This window comes from Dryas octopetala, chromosome 1 (genome assembly GCF_963921425.1).
Source record: "Dryas octopetala chromosome 1, drDryOcto1.1, whole genome shotgun sequence".
Classification (NCBI taxonomy): domain Eukaryota; kingdom Viridiplantae; phylum Streptophyta; class Magnoliopsida; order Rosales; family Rosaceae; genus Dryas; species Dryas octopetala.
Genome location: NC_141366.1, coordinates 7,533,452 through 7,551,768, shown reverse-complemented (window position 1 = coordinate 7,551,768; position 18,317 = coordinate 7,533,452). Strand labels below are relative to the sequence as shown.

Genomic DNA, 18,317 nt, shown 5'->3' with positions numbered 1-18,317 from the left:
AAATGTAGTTGAGTTGGAATAAGTTCCCTCGGTTTTTTTACAGTGTTTGGGACAAAAGTACATGACTACATTCTTCTGTCTTCCAATGGTTTACTTCACCTGAACTCAATCAAGAGTTTAATGCAAGACATTATGTAGATTGTAGCCCCAGGCTCAAACCAAACTTCTATACTTACCCCACCAGCAGTGTTGACTACGTTTTGCCTAGTTTAGACTTTAGACCAACAAAATTGTCTCTTACGTCATACACCACAGTGCAAGTTGAATGCTAAAGATTACCCATTTTACACCACCAGAGATTTGAAATCAACCAGACAACCAGTGTCCCACGAGAGACAATGTTCATTGCTTCCAAGGATGTGTTCTTGTTGTACAAACATAAATTGGAAAATAAAATAAGTAAAAAATGATCTGAAATTTCCTTTACAAATACGTCAGTGTGGATTAGTTATGAGTTTCAATAACCCATTCATCACCTTTTCCAGGATACAGTTACATAAATATCACAGAACCTAGCAACATAATGAAACTTCTCACAAAATGGGAAGAGAACAAGAAGATATTTTTTTGTTTAAAACATCTAATTTCCTTTAGCAACCTAAAAGAATTCATACATCAAGAATGAATTTTTCGATTGTTTCCTAAAAAGCAGGTAACCTAAGGGGGAAGATGGTTCCCTCGTTGGTGACACTAGTACTGCGGAGCTAGCAGCATCCGCTAGTGCTCAGAGGTAACATCTCCTTCTGAGCCTCGCCGTTTCTTCTTTCCCTCTCCATGCCTTGACCGCCTCGGTGCCTCATCCTCACTTTCACTCTCATCATTTCTAAAGTTGTTTCCAGCACCATATTGATCTTCCTGGTAAGCCTTTGATGCTTGCTGATAATGTAACTCGTCATCTGGTCCACCAGCTGGACCTGGCATATCTTGACCCCTGCCCTGGCCTGATCCTGCACCATACCTCTCATTCCGATCACTGGCTGGTCCCCTCGGATCTCTCTTCTGCACCCGGTTGGTGTTTTGAGACAATGGTGGAGGTTGTTGAAACATTGGAGGCATACCAGCTGGCCGACCAGCTCGGCCTGGATTGGCACCTCCAACCCCCATCCCTCCTATAAATGGTGCACGTCCAGGACCCATCATCATCCCAAACCCACCAGGTGGGAAAGGTTGTGACGGTCGCCCACGAAACATCATGCCAGGCGTGGGCCCTGAAAAATCACCAGAAAACCTGGGACCATATGGATTAAATCCCCGGGGGCCCACACCAAAAGGATTTGGCATAACAAATCCGTCAGGTCCAACAGGTCCATAGGGCATTGCATCAGCACCCATCATTGCTGGGGGAAAACCCTGCATCCCAGGCATGGGTCTGCCACCTCTTGCTAGTGGCATGTGAGGGGGCCACATGACTCCTCTGCCCCTTCCTCTGCCCTCATTTGCTGCCCCAGGAATTTGGCCAAAGCTCTCTTCCTCGTCGTCACTTTCTTCCTCTTCCTCCTCTTCATTGTCCTCAAATGGAACAATGTCTGGGTTCTCACCACCATTCTCTGGATTGACTCCCTTTGCTTTTTCTTCTTCCCGTTTTGATTCCGCTGCAATCGAGATTGCCTGTGCACAGGAAAAGTTAAACAACATTCAGATTCATCGAGTTCTGGCCGTTCAATAAAACATAAAAAGGACACATTATAGTGCAAAACAAATCTTGTGCTGCCCAAAAGGATTGTCTCAGTCATAGAAACAAGAGATATTACAAAAAGATTTCAGTGGACAACCCATGAATGGAAAATTAAGAGAGGACATATCCTACATACATTTGAGAAAATAGAGATAAATATGTTTGTTAAAGTTAAAACATATTAATAAAAACACTGTAAATATTTTGTTTTTGTACTGATTTAGAAGGGGGGGGGGGGGGGGGGGGAGAGGCACTTGCTTTATCTTCCTCTCTTCCAATTTTTGTCAACAGTCTAACAAGAAGGAAATTGAACATACCATAAGTTCACTGTCTGGCTCTAGGTAAAGCAAGGAAGCCAACTGCTCGCCAATAGAGGGCTCTAGCTCTTGACAATCTCTACTTATCTGCAAATGTATAAGCACAACAATAAGATCAAAAGCTAATTTTATCCGTCTTAAGATATGACTACAGAAAGTAGTATCACATGAGCCAACATACATGTCAACGATAATAATGATTGGAAGTAAAAATGCATGGCGAAATAGCCATATGCGAGTAATCCAAACATGGGAATGATAAAGGTTATTGACTAGTTCAGCTGTTTTCTAACTCGTAAACATCAGGCCAAATCCATACTAACCCATCAACTTGTTTAAAAATATATATTATTAGTTTTGTTTTGGAATTTTCTATATGGGACCCCTAACAGTATCCAATGAAACCAACACTTAAATGATTCTGAAGATTGGGCTTCGGCCCTCCAATTTACCAACAAAAAAAAAGGATTCGAAGATCATCTTTCAAAAGTTTTAAGCCAGTAGTCCAACAACCATTGTAGTTTTCAGCAATGGTAGGATGGAGATGGTGAAAGTAGACACTGTTTTATACTTTTCAGAACAAGAGAAAACAAAAAGCACGAGCATGTTTTTGGCTGATTCAATCATGGATGGCAACAAACCTGATATGTTCTGAAAATCTTGACAGAAAATGAAAAAATAATTGGGTGGACAAACAAAAACTAATAGTGTTTGTATGCGTGTTAGGTTAGGCTCCAGAAAATACCTTCACTGGTAAGTTCTCATTGTATGGATTCCTCAAATGCCGAGTTTTGTGAAAGGACAGTTCACATAGCTGCATAAGAGAAACTGCAATTAGTCACATCTTATCATTTTATTGCTTATCCATGCCCATTAAAATTTAAAGAACAACAGGTATTCTATTCTATTAGCTATTCCTAGTTTCCAGATGGGAAGTAGTGATTCCAACTGCACCATGGCTCAAGTGGTACACAGATGGGGGGTTAGGTTCAAAATTCAAAAGCAATTCAGATGACTTATAGCCAATAACAAGTAATAACAGCTCAAATCTTGACTGCAAACAAACAATTGGATAAATAAAAACAAAAAAAAAGTGACTATTAGGATATAAACCTCAAAAGAAAAAAAAAAAAAAACTTTTGATTAAAACCAAATGGGCTCCCTTAATCAAAGTATAATTGCTTAATGTGATTGATCACTCATTTATTTTGATTCTGGTTCCTGAAAAAATAGCTTGAAATTAAAGTAAATCCTCAAGCCTGTGACAATAAACTCAATAAAGAGAAGAGAAACAGAACCATACTCATTAACATGATGTAATCAAATTACTTTAACTCACGAATTCAAGGGATAATAATAATAACAATAATAACAATAATAACAACAAGAACAACAATGCGCAGACTTGATAATGTGAACTACTTATTTGCCATCATTTGCAGCGGGGCAAAAAAAATCAGAAAGGGACTCATATTCAGAACATTGCACAGCAAATTTCCATAAAAAGTTCTAACAAAAGAATACCTTTAACCATTTGACTGAGAAATTTCGCCCATAATGTGCAGTTCCGTGTGCATATTTCCAGTTCCCTCCACTAACAGACCCACCAATTCTGGACGTCATCTTTGCGCAACCCTAACAAAGCAATGATAATTTTAATTCCGCAACTCTAGTAGAGTAAAAAGGTGAATTTGGAATCTACATGGTAAATGACCAATACAAACCCAAGTAACTAATCATCCTATTATGCAGAAAAATTAGCTATGACAAATCATATAGTCCTACAATTTCATCAACTAATAAAGTCATCAAATGAATTGTAATTATAATTGAAATGATTGAAAAAGATATATGAATTAATATATGCTCTTAATTTGAAATTATCATAAAATTATTAAATACATTGATAGAACTAAAACTAGTAAGCCATGTGAAACCCATTGGGATGTAATTTGCAACCCTACCTGGAAATGTCGAGTCCGGTTGACCGAGAAAATTAAAATGACATTTTCAGCAGAGTCAAAAGCTTCATTAAGTTTGGATTCATTGCTCCTTTGAGTTGCCCATACTCCTTGTTGTACAGATAATTCCAAATTTTCACGGTTGCAACTTTTAACAATAAAATACCTAAGGTTCCATGTTTGAAATAAATAAGTAGATTCAATTTCATAAAAGCAGGTGCATTAATTGGTAAGAAGATAAAACATGGATAGAGAAACAGTTAGAGATTCCACAAGGTCAACAAAATGATATGACTACTACAGCTTAAAAATTGATAGAAAGATGATAATTACAATAGACCATCAAGGAAATTGTCATGTAACAGCTTTGCCAGGCATTTTTATCTTAAACCTATACATCCATCAAGAGCATAACTTCATAACCAGTATGAGCAGCAAGCACTAATGCAAACACTTCAGTAGCACATATCAAGCAGCATAAATGAATGCAACTACCACATGTATATACTTTTCTAACTTTAGCTAGATGGTCTATATTTACAAATGTGTAATAAACAATCAAGTATATTATTACATGAGCTCTTTTTATTTTGAAAAATTAGACCCCATATTTGTGCCCCCTTAGCCCCAAACAATAACAATGCAATTGTTGGTTTGTTGCATCTTGTTGGATCATTTTTAACAACTTTCCCAGCATCATATTTTGAAAAAGAAAAAAAAAATCAATAAAACCAATAAATTAGGTGATCAATCAGAGCATATTTAACTCATATTCCAACAATGCAATTTTCTGCAATGGTCAGATCACAAATGTTCTCAGAATTTGAATGCACAAGGCACATACTTGGAATCATACAACTCAAGACATCACCAAGCCTTTCAATATCGTCTATGCAACCCCAAACTCTGCATAAGATTCATCAAATTGTTTTTAGAAAGACCTTCCTCAGTAACAAAATCACAATCATTTTAGGGTCTTCAAGTTCTGGAAGGTCAAGATACAACTTTTTCTTTCATTTTTTGATAAGAAACAAGAATTTTATTGAAGAGAAAAAGAGAAGCACACAACAGGATGGACACGGAGTCCATCAAGAACAACAACTACTATAAGATAAACAGCTAAAACCACAATGACCAAGCTACATAAGCATGTATTCAATCAAGGTGCAACTTAAGAAGGATGGTCCTAATATACCTTAAGGAATACATCTAGGAATCTATTTAGGCACACAATTCACAATCCATGTGGCTTACAAAGTTGAGCTTTTTCCTCCTTATTACACCTCAAACTTATAATGCATTGCTTTGGTTGGAAATCTTGCTAAAAATTTTCCCTTTTCTGGAGTGGGATGAAAGAATAAAAGCAATAGAAGAGGACATCATTCATCTGTCAATCCCCAGGTACTATTAGGTCAGAAACTTAATTGGGAGATAGCAACCCCATGTACAAATCATAAAATGAAAGTGCACTACATATAAAGATAAAGCAAAATCCATACATCACATGGTCAAATACAAACTGTACAGAGTAATGTTTTTATTAAATTAACTAATGTGGTTTAAAGAAAGCTAGTTACAGCTGATGGGAGTGGACAGAACTCTTTTGGGAAGTTATTAATAAAATAGTTTACCTCTATTGTCCATAAAAGAATACAAAAACTGATTTACATAACCTAATAAAAAACCTTGGGACTCTGAACACACCTAGATATTCCTTGCGGCAAAGGTGACGCAGTTCTATTTGCCTGATTAGCCAGGCCATTGGGAAGATTTTGTGTCTGGGTCTGGCCAACCTGTTGTTGGGTTTGTTGAACCTGTTGGTGCTGCTGGACATTAGCAGACTCTGCTGTTGAAGGTTTTCCAACCAAACCTTGATTGACAAAATTGGGGCCTTGTGCAGGCTGAGATTTATCTGCTTGTTGAGGAAAACCAGCATTCCGTTGTTGATAAAATTTATTTGAGGTGTTGTAGTTGTAAGAATTCAAATGCTGAATCTTCTGAAGGACTTCTTCCACAGAAGGTGGAGGTCCAGGCAGCTTTGCATGTCTATACCGACAATCAGGACCATTTGGACAAAAACCTAACTTGTACCTGCAATGACAAAATCCTTCATTAGAACACAAACCTTTGATTTGTACATTGATGGTTTGTTCAAACTAGAACTAGAATCTACATTTTGGGAAAGGGGAGTTCAAAGAATAAGTGGAAGAAACAATTACTGAAGCAATAAAATTTTTCTCAACATACTGTAGTTTAATGGATGTACATGCGGAAACAACCAGAAACACAATATATAGCTACTTTTTTTTTTCAAGGATAATCTGAAGCTACGCTTGTACCTAAGTGCACATAAGTCCTCAAATTTTGCACCTTGAATCCACTAAAGCACATGATTCAGAATACCAATAACAATAATTTGTAACGCAACCCACCTCACCAGGTAACACAAGAAAAACAGAAAAGACGAAAATGGGAATGGGCATAGAAGAAGAAACACATACATATTACACTCTTTAATGTCCTCGTTGGTGTGCTTGTACACGCAGTCCTGCTCGCGGCACTCCCCGTACAACCGAAAGAAGCGGCAGACAGGCATGCGCGACTTGTCGTATTGGTGAAGGAAGCCGCAGGCCTCGCCTTTCATGCAGAGGCTGCGTAGCCAGTGACGGCAGACCGTCTGGCGAAAGCTCCGGGTTCGACCCGACTGGTTGGCGTTCGGGTCGGATTGGTGGGGCACCGCCGCGGCCGGGTTGGTGGCCGCGGCGGAAGCGGCTGAGTCAGATTGGATCAGAGAGATAGATGTGGGGCCGGGGTTGGTGGGGCCGGCGGCGACGCTGGTGTCGAGGCCGCCCTCGAAGTCGAAGTTGAGGACTCCGTCTGAGTCCTCCATTGGTATGTATGGAAGTTTTAGGGATTAGGCGTTTGTTAATTAAATTAGGGTTTCAGAGAGACCGAGGGGGAGAGAAAGACGCGTTTTTGGGTTGAATGAATAAGCAGCGATCAAGTTTCCGACAACAAAAACAATGAAGCAACACGATGATGAAGTGAGGAACTGAAAAAGGAGTAGCTTAGCTTCGACCGACAACAGCGAAAAGCGGTCACACGAGGAAGCACAGACAGGGAACGGGCTCGGGCTCTCATTCTCTTGGCCCATTGAGGGAGAAAACAAGGCACCGACCTAGCCCAATCAAATAGAAGATAGACACACAATTGATTACTCTTCCACAGTTCCACTTTTACCCTTGTTCAATCTCTTGTTTTTGGTCAGTGATTTTTTCTTTTGAAACGTGAAAACGCCTATAATAATGATATAATCTGATTGGGTAGACAAATCGCCCACTTGTTTGCTTGGGTTTATATGTCCATTAAGTTCATAAAGGCTGATATGTTTCACTAATGGTCTAGTTGTATTTTTCTCCATAATGTAGAGAATGATATGGTTCATAACTTCATAATCAGGCTTAGCCTACCAATAAGACTCTCATGTTTGTAAAGTAGAGAATCATGAGAAAGAGTAGATTGACTAAGATATTCTATCAATGCCAAAACCTCAAGTTCATAAGTTATTTGTTGTTGGAGATAAGTTTAAAATTGTTCCTATTAGAGATATAACATAGAGGAACGTTAACTTTCCCACCAAGTTTCCATTGCCAAAATTCTCATGACATCTCTAAACCCTAAATCATGCCATAAGTACGGCAAATATTTAGAGACAAATAAGAAGAAGCATGGGGAGAGAAGTGGGGTTTTTTTTTTTTTTTTGGCCAAAGAACATTTCATTTCACAAAAAAACAATTACAAAAGAATCCAAGATGACAATAGAAAAACAAATCAACTACAAAAAAACTACAGCTATACAAAGAATTCTATATACGAGCTAATCAGAAGGAAGTCCATCAGAAAGAAGAACTCCAACAATAGAAGATGGTGGGTGAGAAACCCAGTCCTGTGGACACATCTTCCTTCTAGCTAGCTTTGAGATTGAATCTGCAACCCCATTAGCTTTCCTATTCACCTTTGACCATCTGATCTCTGCAAATTTGGAAGACAAACTCCAAATTTCCTTCAACAACACATATAATTCCCAAGGAGCCTCTATATTCTTGTGCTTAATTGCATCAACCACAATTCCTGAGTCAGATTCAATGACCACAGATCTAAAATGCTGTTGTTTTGCACACTTCAAGCCTTCTCTAACTGCCAAAGCTTCAGCAACCAAAGCAGAAGGGGCAGAGATACTCACAGCACTGCCACCCAAAACCTGGCCTGTACCACCTCTTATTACCACTCCAAGCCCCGCAACATGGGAGAGCTTATCCCAAGAAGCATCACAATTAACCTTAACTGCAGGAGAAATTGGAGGCTGCCACCTAACCACAGTCCCTTCAGATGAAGGCATCATTGTTGTAATCTGTGGGTTAGAAATCTGATTCGAAACAAATTCAAATCTAGCTTTTTTAGCAGAAAAGCTAGTAAGAATAGGATCTGGCAAAGTTCCATTAAACACTGCTTTACACCTCCCCTTCCAAATGGACCAGCAAATGAAACTGATCCAAGTCAAAACATACATTTCATCCTCCTTCCATGCTTCTAAAACTTTAAGTAACCATTCATCAAAGTAAGAAACCCCCTGCTTATCAATGACATAACCAAGACAATCAAACCAAATTGTTTCCACCCAGGGGCACAACAATAAAGCATGTTCAATTGTCTCATCGAACTGATGACATATGGGACAAGTAGGACAACTCAACGCCTTCCTTTTATACAACTTCACACATGTAGCTGCAGAATTAGACACAGCACGCCATAAAAATTGTCTGACTTTAGGTAAGGTATTAGATTTCCAAACCTTCTTCCAGACACTAGCATCAATCTGGTGAGAGACATTAGCAGGAACTAGATCCAGACATTTCCTTTGATCATGCAACCAGTAATAACCTGATCGTACAGTGTAAACACCTGATTTAGTATAAGGCCAAATCAGCCTGTCACCACTGAGACCCTCAGGAATTGGGACTTCCTCAATCCGTTGTTGTAAATCAGGGGTAATGTAATAACCAGCAGCTTCCACATTCCATTGTTTCCTTTCCCAATCAATGAGATCAGCCACATATTTAGGAATGTCAGAGGCTGCTGCCACATCATTCTTAAGAATAGCTTCAGCCTTACCAGAAATCCAAGCATCAGTCCAAATATTAATGGACTTTCCATCCATGACCTGCCATTTTGCTCCTGCATTTAGCAAATCTCTCCCTGCCAAAATACTAGACCATGCCCAAGAAGCTCTACATCCCTTATTAGCATTCCAAAAGTTGGAGTCAGGAAAGTAAAGCCCTTTCAACACCCGAGCCCATAAAGCCTCTGGCTCTGCCATCAACCTCCATGCTTGTTTAGCAAGTAAAGCCGTGTTAAACTCTTCAAAATTCCTAAACCCCATACCACCCTTTTGTTTAGAAGATCCAAGCTTTTCCCAACTCATCCAGTGGATCCTTCTTTCATTCTCTTTCTGGCCCCACCAAAAACCAGCCAAGACAGCATCTATATCATCACATACCCCTTTGGGGATTTTAAAAACCTGCATTGGATAAGTGGGAATTGCACATGCTACTGCTTTTAAGAGAACCTCCTTCCCTGCTGTGGAAAGAAACTTATGCTTCCATCCTGTAATCTTTTTCACTATAGAGTCCTTTATATAGGCCAAGGCAGCCTTCTTGGATCTGCCCCATACAGTAGGTAGACCAAGATATTTCCCTGGGTTCGCATCAGCTGGCATCTCCAAAATAGTACATATATCATGAATAACATCCACAGATGTATTTGGACTAAAGAATAAAGAAGACTTTTGACAATTTATTCTTTGTCCAGAAGCTCTACAGTAATCCTCCAAGATTTGCTTTATGACTAGACAATTAGTTTTTGTTGCCTTCAAGAAGAACAAGCTATCATCAGTAAAAAAGAGATGGGTAAGAGTGGGCCCTCTCCGTCCGAGCTGAATACCCTTTAGAGATCCACAAGAAGCCGCAGCCTCAATCATTTTTGAGAGAACATCCCCTACTATTAAGAATAGATAAGGAGACAAGGGGTCTCCTTGTCTCAAACCTCTAGAGGGACTAAACATCTCCCCTGGCTTACCATTGACATGAATAGAGAGGGTCACAGATTGCACACATTCCATAACCAGCCTGATCCATTTTTCATGAAAACCCATTTGAGACATTACAGCTTTTAGGAAGTCCCATTCCACTCTGTCATAAGCTTTATTCATATCGACCTTCAAACCGAGTTCACCCACAATTCCATTCCTTTTCATTTTAATATGATGAAATGTCTCATGAGCTACGAAAATATTGTCATATATTTGCCTTTTAGATACAAAGGCCCCCTGGGTAGATGAGATAATCTCAGGCAGGAAAGTCTGTAATCTATTAGCCAAGATTTTGGATAGTATTTTATATGAGAAATTGCAACAACCAATTGGACGAAATTGAGAGAATTCCACTGGGTCAGGAACCTTTGGAATGATGACCACTCTGGTCTGATTCATGGGCTTGAGTAGAGTACCATTATTCCAAAAATCTTGAGCAGATATGGACACCAAAGAATTAACAATTTCCCAACATTTTTGATAAAATATACCAGAATACCCATCTGGTCCTGGAGCCTTGAGAGCCCCTAAGTCAAAAACAGCCACTTTAACTTCCTCCAAACTGATAGGTGCCACTAGAATATTATTCATCGTTGATGTCACCACTGGTTGTACACAATTCATAGCAGCAGACCAATCTCTTGGTCCATCACTAGTGAAAAGGTTTTGAAAATACTCCTTGAAACCTACTTGAATGGCTTCTTCGGTATCCAACCACTCACCATTATTATTTTTCACACACAGAATCTTATTATATTGCCTCCTCTGGACTGTAGAAATGTGAAAGAAACTTGAATTCTTATCACCATGATTTAGCCATTGGATTCTAGACCTTTGCTTCCAGTATAGTTCTTCACAGTCCCAGAGATGTTTTATTTGACGAGAGAGACCCTCAATTGTAGCCTTATCCATAGAGTCACAAGGCTTATTCTGTTCTAGAGCTAGATCCTTCTTAAGCTCCTCAATTCGTTTCCTGTTATTCCCAAACTGTTCCTTACTCCATCTTGTAAGTTCTTTGGCCACAAAATGGAGATTTTTACACCATTGTACTGCATTATAACAACCATTACCATGTCTCCAATTCCGTTTCACCACTGACTTACAATCCTCATTATTCAACCAGTATGCTTCAAATTTAAACAGCTTAGGAGATTTGACTTCAGAAAAATCAGTATCTATAACAAGAGGGGAATGATCAGAGCCAAGATAAGGAAGGTTAAACACTTGAGCTCTAGGATTAGAGTGAAGCCAGCTAGGACTTGCTAGGGCTCTATCTAACCTTTCCTTAACCCAATTATTCTCCCTCCCATTTACCCATGTATACTACATACCATTACACCCCAAGTCAATCAAATTAGAAACTCTTAAAAAAGACTGAAGGTAACTAAGTTCCCTAGTAGAAAGACAATTCCCACCCTCCTTTTCAGAGTTCCAGGCCATCACATTCAGATCACCAACCAACAACCAATCACCATTATTCTTCTCTCCAAATCTAGATAAAGAATTCCAGAAGCTTGGTTTATCGACATCCACTGGTGGACCATATACACATGAGACAGTCCAAAGCATCTGTCTTCCCTTAGTAGTCACTGTCAAAGTCATAAGATTTCTTGAAGAATCATTGACCCTTACCTCAATATCACTGGACCACCAAAGAGCCAGGCCACCTGACAATCCAATTGGTTCCACATAATGACTTCCAGTAAAAAACATAGAGCTCTTCAAAGTTTCAAGCCTCTCAGTTTTCCCTCTAGTTTCCATCAAAAATACCAAAGAAGGACAAAACTTTTTCCTAATGTCCTTTAAGGACTGAACTGTCAGGTCTGTCCCCAATCCCTGACAGTTCCAACTTAGTATTTTCATGGCGACTGTGGGGCTGATTCTGGCCAGCTCCCACAACCATTTATCAAAGAATCCTTTAATAAAGTACCAAGTCTAACATGTACTTCCATTAGAGAAGTATGATCTTCCACAAAGTTCAGGTTCCCACTAACTTTCTCATACTGTCTACGAGGTCTACCCCTTTTCCTTATCACAGAAGTACCTCTTTTGCTGAGTTTGGGGGGGAGGGAAGTATGGACTAGTAGAGGAATTGCATCACCCCTTCTCCTTTTACAAGAAATAATCTCCAGCTCTTCCTCCCTTTCTCTTTTGAACCCCAGTGTCTTAAAAATACGAGTAAGATTAACAATTGTCGAACCTGACTCAAACAAACCCTTATCCACAACTGGCTGAAGAGGCATAGAAACAGGGGAAGATACCTGATCAGCTGGAAGTTCCACAGTGTACAAATCTGGTTCAGATGATTCCTCAAAATCTGGATTACCCAACTGAATAGCCTGGCAAGTAGAGGTGATAATCGGCAGCTCCTGAGGACAAGTCAGCTCATCATTGCCATCATCATTAGATTGCAGCACTGGAGTCCTTCCGTTGCTTATTGATTCCTGTATAACCCTTGAAACAGAACTTATGATGGAGACAGACACAGAATTAGCCTCATTGCCAACAATACTTGGTTGCTCTTTATCCTTGATCATCAGCTCTTGTTTTTTAGAATCTACAACCATAACGTTCATAGAAGGCTCGGAATTAATCATGTTAGTAGTAGAAGTTCCAATAGAGGAGATCACATCTTGTATAATTCCAACAGCCGTAGTAGAGATAGGAGTTGTAACAGTAGCCTTCGCCTGCTTTGTCTTAAGTTTCTGCATCTCCACACTCAAATCTAAGAAATTGTCAATAACTGGTGTCTTGTCAGGAGCCCTTCCTGGCCCCAAGCTATGCTAGAGAGACTTTTTCTTAGGCTCTTTTTTCCTCAGCATAAAACCCAAATTCACAGCAGCCTTAGTTCGTAGCTTTTCACCATATTTCATCTTACCCCTGTCATCAAAAGTAATCTCATCTTCATAATCTTGATGACAGTGTCCTAATCGCCCACAATTATAGCAAAAATCAGAAAGTCGCTCGTATTGAATCTTAACCCTCACTTGGCCATTATTCCCATCAGGAATCCACAAAAAGCCAACCAAAGGTTGAGTGATATCCACCAAGACCCTCACACGCAGTAAACCTCTGGGAAACATATCAGGGTCCTCTATCTCTAAAACAGCCCCTATCCTTTCTCCAAATTTATGGGCAACCTCCTTTGTCATAAGTCCCCTTGGGAGATTTGAAATCTGAATCCAGAATGGAACGTCAGAAAAACAAAGATTCCCAATAGACAAATCATCTGGCCATCTCACTATGCTCATACAAAACCCTTTAACAGACCATGGACCCCCATTTAGGATTCTTCTAGCAACTGCTTCACTAGCACAAGTTATTGTGAAAAAACGATCCTTTAAACCCACCATTTTAACATCACCAAAATCCTTCCAAGCTGCAAGTAAAATACCAATAATTGTTCCCCTATGAGGTATTTTTTCGGCAATAATTGCCCCATCAAGAGTCACAGAGGTCATAGGATCTTCAACACTGGTCATAGTTGCTACAGAACGAGACATAATTGTAGCCATAACCTTTCCAAACACAGAAAACCGAACTTTGAAAAGACGTAAACCCAGAAATCATGCAACACCAAGCAAAAAAACTCAATGGAACAACAATGTCTCTGAGAGAGCAGTGAAAAAACCCCCCGAATCTCAGATTACTTAGAGAGAAATTGGGAAACCCCCAATTTCAAGAAACCCCCAACTTCAAGAAACCTCCAAGAAAAGATCGATATGTTCCCAAATCCACAACAACCAATTAAACCTTCCAAAGAAAACAACAATCGGACCAAACCCCAAGAAAAACGCTCCGATTCAAACCCTAAATACCTCAATCCTTAAATCTTGAATCCAATGACCCATCTAGAAGACCCAGATTGAGGATTTGCACCAAAACCGCAAATATGAGAGAAGTGGGGTTTTGGTTATGTTAAAACGCCTAACACTCACCAACAAACAAACCAAATCTATGTTCAAAACAATGTCAAATACTTGGATGCAAAAGCGCCAAGTAATAAAAAAAATGTAAAAGCATTTCGAATTGTATAGGCCAGTTTATCAATGCTGATCAAATGGATCAACTTAAGGTAGAAATTACTGATACAATTATAAATAGAGAATTTGGGTTGAGCAAGTGACAGGATTCAACCATAATCCAGCTCCAAACAAACAGGGTCATGAGCATATGGGGATCATGGGAAAATCCAACTGCCACCCCATTATAAATAAGGTTTATTACAATATACAACAATTTTTGTAATAAATTCATGAGACATAAAATTCTAATATCTATAAATTCAATACATAAAATTTATTTTGGTACAGATCTCCATAAATAGAATACACTTCCTGTTTTACCAATCTATGCCCAATTTCCTTGAGTGGAAGAGATTGTCAATGTACAGAATTAGAGGTGTAGAAGCAGCAATATAATTCTGCATTTGAACTTTTGCAGAGCTATCTGAAAGTTACAAAGTGGAAGGACGCGTGGAGTTAATACAACTATTGATGAAATATAACAATAAAAATAATTAGTGTTTCTCCTAAAGAAACAGGAAAGCAGAGAGGGACAAAATAAAACCCCTCCAAACTTTTATTGCACAGAGAAGATCCTTTTAGATTGATAAAAACTAAACTAAAGTTACAAGCATCACCAGAATCACAATCCATTGACAATGTGACATATTTGGCAGGTACTCAGTATACGCTAAACATTTCAACTCTTGATCAAATCAATCTAAAATCAGAGTGTCTTAATGGCACTACACAATGTGAATAATGGAAAACTTGATATTTAAAAGTTATATAGAAGTAATACGGGAAATGAAGAAGTAATACCAAATATAATTTTTGAAGACTATGTATCTAACAAGTTTTATCTCTAAGGATGTGGTAGAAGTAAGACTAAATATAACTCATCATTCCCAGAAAATAAAAACATCTTAGTAAGCTGTCCCAATCATCAGTTTTCAATAAATCCCTCCACTCAAATCGATCAAAGGTCTAATGGGGTCTGTGTGTGTGTAGGTTTAAAATGAAACCTACCACCTCCAACCCTATTGTGGTGCAATATGTTAAACAGCAACCCTTATTTCAGTCAAGTGCTTTATTGAGATACTTAATTTACGAGACAAATGTAATACCTCTCTCCATAAACTCACCATCTTCATTGAGTTTCTTCATTAGTTGTTCCCTTGTAGGAAGCGCATACATCCCTGCAGCAACCGCTTTCCTGATGACCCATCCATGGTGGGGAGCAAACACCTGTGCATAAGCCTTGGAAGCTGGATCCTTCAAGGAGTTTCCCCTTCCATATATGAGAATAAGGAAAGGTTAGTACAATTTAGCCGCGTAATATGAACTTCAGCAACCAAATAAGTTTGTAGGAAATTACACTTCCAACCCCTAGCTGGAGTAAAATTTCAGTTTGGTTCGTGAGGTTTGAAATTCAACAATTTAATCATAACCATTAAACAGTGTAGCAATGTTAACTCTCTGTTTCATTTCTACGTCAAATCAAACATATTAATAACCACACAGCCACCATTTAGACCTATTTAGGGTAGAAAAATGAATACAAAACATATTCTTGCTGAAAATATAACACACAACAGCTGCAGCAACTACAAACAGCAAATGGGATGTAGCAAAGCGTATGCAATATCCCCCCATGTATGATTGTACAACTGCTGCAGGTGCTGTGTGTTATGTTTTGCGAGAGAATATATTTGTTATTTCTTTTCTACCCTTAAATTGGTCTAAATGGTGACCATTGATCACTAATCCACCTCACTTAACACAGAAATTAGGCCAAAGATTAGCATCACTACAATGTGCAAACATGTGGATATAAATACACCGACTTGAACCAAAATGAAATTTTACAATGCAAAGTGTAATTGACCGAAACTTTAAATACATTTAGCATCATCCATTTGCAAAGTGTAATTCCTTAGATAAAAACACCATTTGACATTAGCACCTTCTTTTTTAATTTTCGGAAAAAGCAAAAAATGTATAAGTGAAAATGCATAACAGTACAATGAATGTGAAAAGTTGTTGATAATCCGTACTTTGTGTCTATAATTTGCTCGAAGAGTACCCTAACCATGTCGAGCCCACGCTTAACTCTCAACAAATTCCTCGTATGACTACCAGCTTTTCTCACGCAACCCGCATCGATATCGCGGTCGACCAAAATCTTTAAGGTCGAGATTGAATCCGACGCTGCCGTGAGATCGTCGACCTATTACCGTCCAGAATTTGATTAAATTGAAACATAAATATCCCAGATTTTGATTTGATTTGATTTCAGTGATTTTCTCGGGAACCAAACGGAAAAAGGAAAAAAATTATGTACCTTGGCTACGTAGTCCATCTCGGCAAACTTGAAGGCGATGCCCAAGCAGCCAAACAGAGGCGATACAAGCGAGCACGCACGAGAGAACGGAGCGACCTCAACGTCTGCGGTTTGGGAGTTTACGGCTAGCTCGAGCTCTTTGAATGCCTCCGCTATTTTTCTCAGCGGCTTTTCATCCGCCATTGTAGACATTCTCTCTCTCTCTCTCTTTGACTCTGTCTCTCTCTCTCTCTCTGTTTTTAGTCTTATACTTTTCTGCCAGGAAATGTTCTTTGCTGCGCATCAACGCGGTGATGAACAACTGAATAAATTGGCCCCGTTTGGCTACGTAGAAAATTCTATGCTCCAGTTCACATTAGAATATCCCACTTTGACCAAAAAAAAAAAGAGATTGAGTGATTGACTGTATTGGATTAAAATGAAGATAACTGCAATTTTTTCTTTTGGGGTAAATAAAATAAAAAAGCTTTTTTTTTTTCTCTTTTTTGGTTAGCAGATATCACTTAGCAATTTTACCATACATGATCTTCATGACAATAACTTCTAAGCGGATGCTGATTTTTGTTAAGTTTTATACTTCTATTAATGATGACTTTCTAACAAATCATAAGTAGTTAACAAATCTTTGTTTTACTAGCTAATTTAAACTTTCATTACATTTTTGTGATTCATCCCATTTACAAAACAACAAATTGTGTGTGAGAAAAACACACTGCATTTTTATTTTTAATAAAGTACATTGTTTGGGGTTAAAAAATGTTTCAATTTAGGACTTGGGTTCGGTTCTAATTTTGACTTATGTCCAAACATTTTAAGATTTAGATTTAGGGTTTAAGGTCCAAAGTAAGTGTTTAAGTATGTAGTAGTTCAATGTTCGATTTAACCATTTAAGTAAAAGGTCTTGGTATGGGACTAGAGTTTGGTGACATGTGTTACGTAGTAGGTTATGGGCACACAAAATCCATAATAGGGATATTGGTCAAGGTTTAGATCTAAGGCGCGTGGTTCTTAATTTGAGGTTCAAAGTTTAAATTTTTAAAGTCTCGTTATTTTGATATTTAACACTTATTTATGACTTTTAACATATAATTTTAAACTCTATAATCTCATTTTACAATCATCAATAGATTTACAAATCTCGTAATAATTTTACAAACAAAGTACTTTAGCAACATGAGTTTTTAAGTTCTATCTTAACTTGAGTAATTATTGACAAAAAAAACACTTGAGTAATTTTTTGATGTAATTATAACACTACAACGTGGTATTACTAATAAACTCATATTATAATATGTGTATATTTATTAGTACTACACTTATAAATGTAAATACGTCGGTCATCTATGTTGTAACAACGTCATACAGTGTTATGATTACGTAGAAAAATTTATCCTTAAACCCAAATTCCACCTCAATTCTCTCATCCACATACTCCTCTATCGATGCTTTTTTACAAAAGAATTTGCTTTATTGTTTCCTTGCTTGCCCATTAATGTTAGAGAATCAAAAGAAACTATTGAAAGAAATAGAGATTAAAAAGAAAGAAAGAGAAGATTATGTGTGTGGGTTAGTGAATTGTGCATTTGTGCTTCAATTCTCTGGTAACTTATTTTTCCTTTTGCGGTTTTGGTAAAATCCCAAAAGAAAAAAGATAGAAAACAAAAGCACAAAACACTTTATCCCAAAAAGGTCAAAAAGAATAATTAGGAGGGGTAGTTTGTACTAATTTTAACTCATTTTATTTCCTTTTTCTGCCTCACCTTTATTTGGAGATGCTATTAAGTCTTATCCCTACCCCACCGACCTTTAAACCCAAGCACAGTTGCATAGTATTTGAAATGTAATACGGTTTCCGCCAATTTTTTAAC

General features: G+C 38.2%; 4 protein-coding genes across 5 annotated transcripts; all 4 read right to left on the bottom strand.

Moving 5' to 3' along the window:
• Positions 1-383: 383 nt before the first annotated feature.
• Positions 384-7,129, bottom strand: CPSF30 (cleavage and polyadenylation specificity factor 30). The gene is made up of 7 exons (XM_086230083.1): positions 6,455-7,129; positions 5,658-6,044; positions 3,957-4,119; positions 3,517-3,627; positions 2,738-2,806; positions 1,993-2,079; positions 384-1,608 (listed from the first exon to the last, which is right to left on the bottom strand). Exons 1-7 carry the CDS (start codon positions 6,841-6,843, stop codon positions 718-720), a joined length of 2,097 nt encoding a protein of 698 aa, XP_086086209.1. The 5' UTR covers positions 6,844-7,129; the 3' UTR covers positions 384-717.
• Positions 7,130-7,830: 701 nt separating this feature from the next.
• Positions 7,831-11,964, bottom strand: LOC147297213 (uncharacterized). The gene is made up of 2 exons (XM_086229800.1): positions 11,433-11,964; positions 7,831-11,276 (listed from the first exon to the last, which is right to left on the bottom strand). The coding sequence occupies exons 1-2, from the start codon at positions 11,962-11,964 to the stop codon at positions 7,831-7,833; spliced, it is 3,978 nt and encodes a 1,325-aa protein (XP_086085926.1).
• Positions 11,965-12,884: 920 nt separating this feature from the next.
• Positions 12,885-13,616, bottom strand: LOC147297212 (uncharacterized). Its single transcript, XM_086230064.1, has one exon. The coding sequence runs from the start codon at positions 13,614-13,616 to the stop codon at positions 12,885-12,887; it is 732 nt and encodes a 243-aa protein (XP_086086190.1).
• Positions 13,617-14,104: 488 nt separating this feature from the next.
• ACD11 (Glycolipid transfer protein (GLTP) family protein) lies at positions 14,105-16,741 on the bottom strand. 2 transcript variants are annotated; one of them, XM_086248460.1, is made up of 4 exons: positions 16,450-16,741; positions 16,163-16,335; positions 15,233-15,396; positions 14,105-14,550 (listed from the first exon to the last, which is right to left on the bottom strand). In XM_086248460.1, the coding sequence occupies exons 1-4, from the start codon at positions 16,639-16,641 to the stop codon at positions 14,444-14,446; spliced, it is 636 nt and encodes a 211-aa protein (XP_086104586.1). In that variant the 5' UTR covers positions 16,642-16,741; the 3' UTR covers positions 14,105-14,443. The 2 variants fall into 2 exon arrangements, with proteins under 2 accessions (XP_086104586.1, XP_086104594.1); XM_086248468.1 differs by having other exon boundaries at positions 15,251-15,396; positions 16,450-16,737.
• Positions 16,742-18,317: the final 1,576 nt, after the last annotated feature.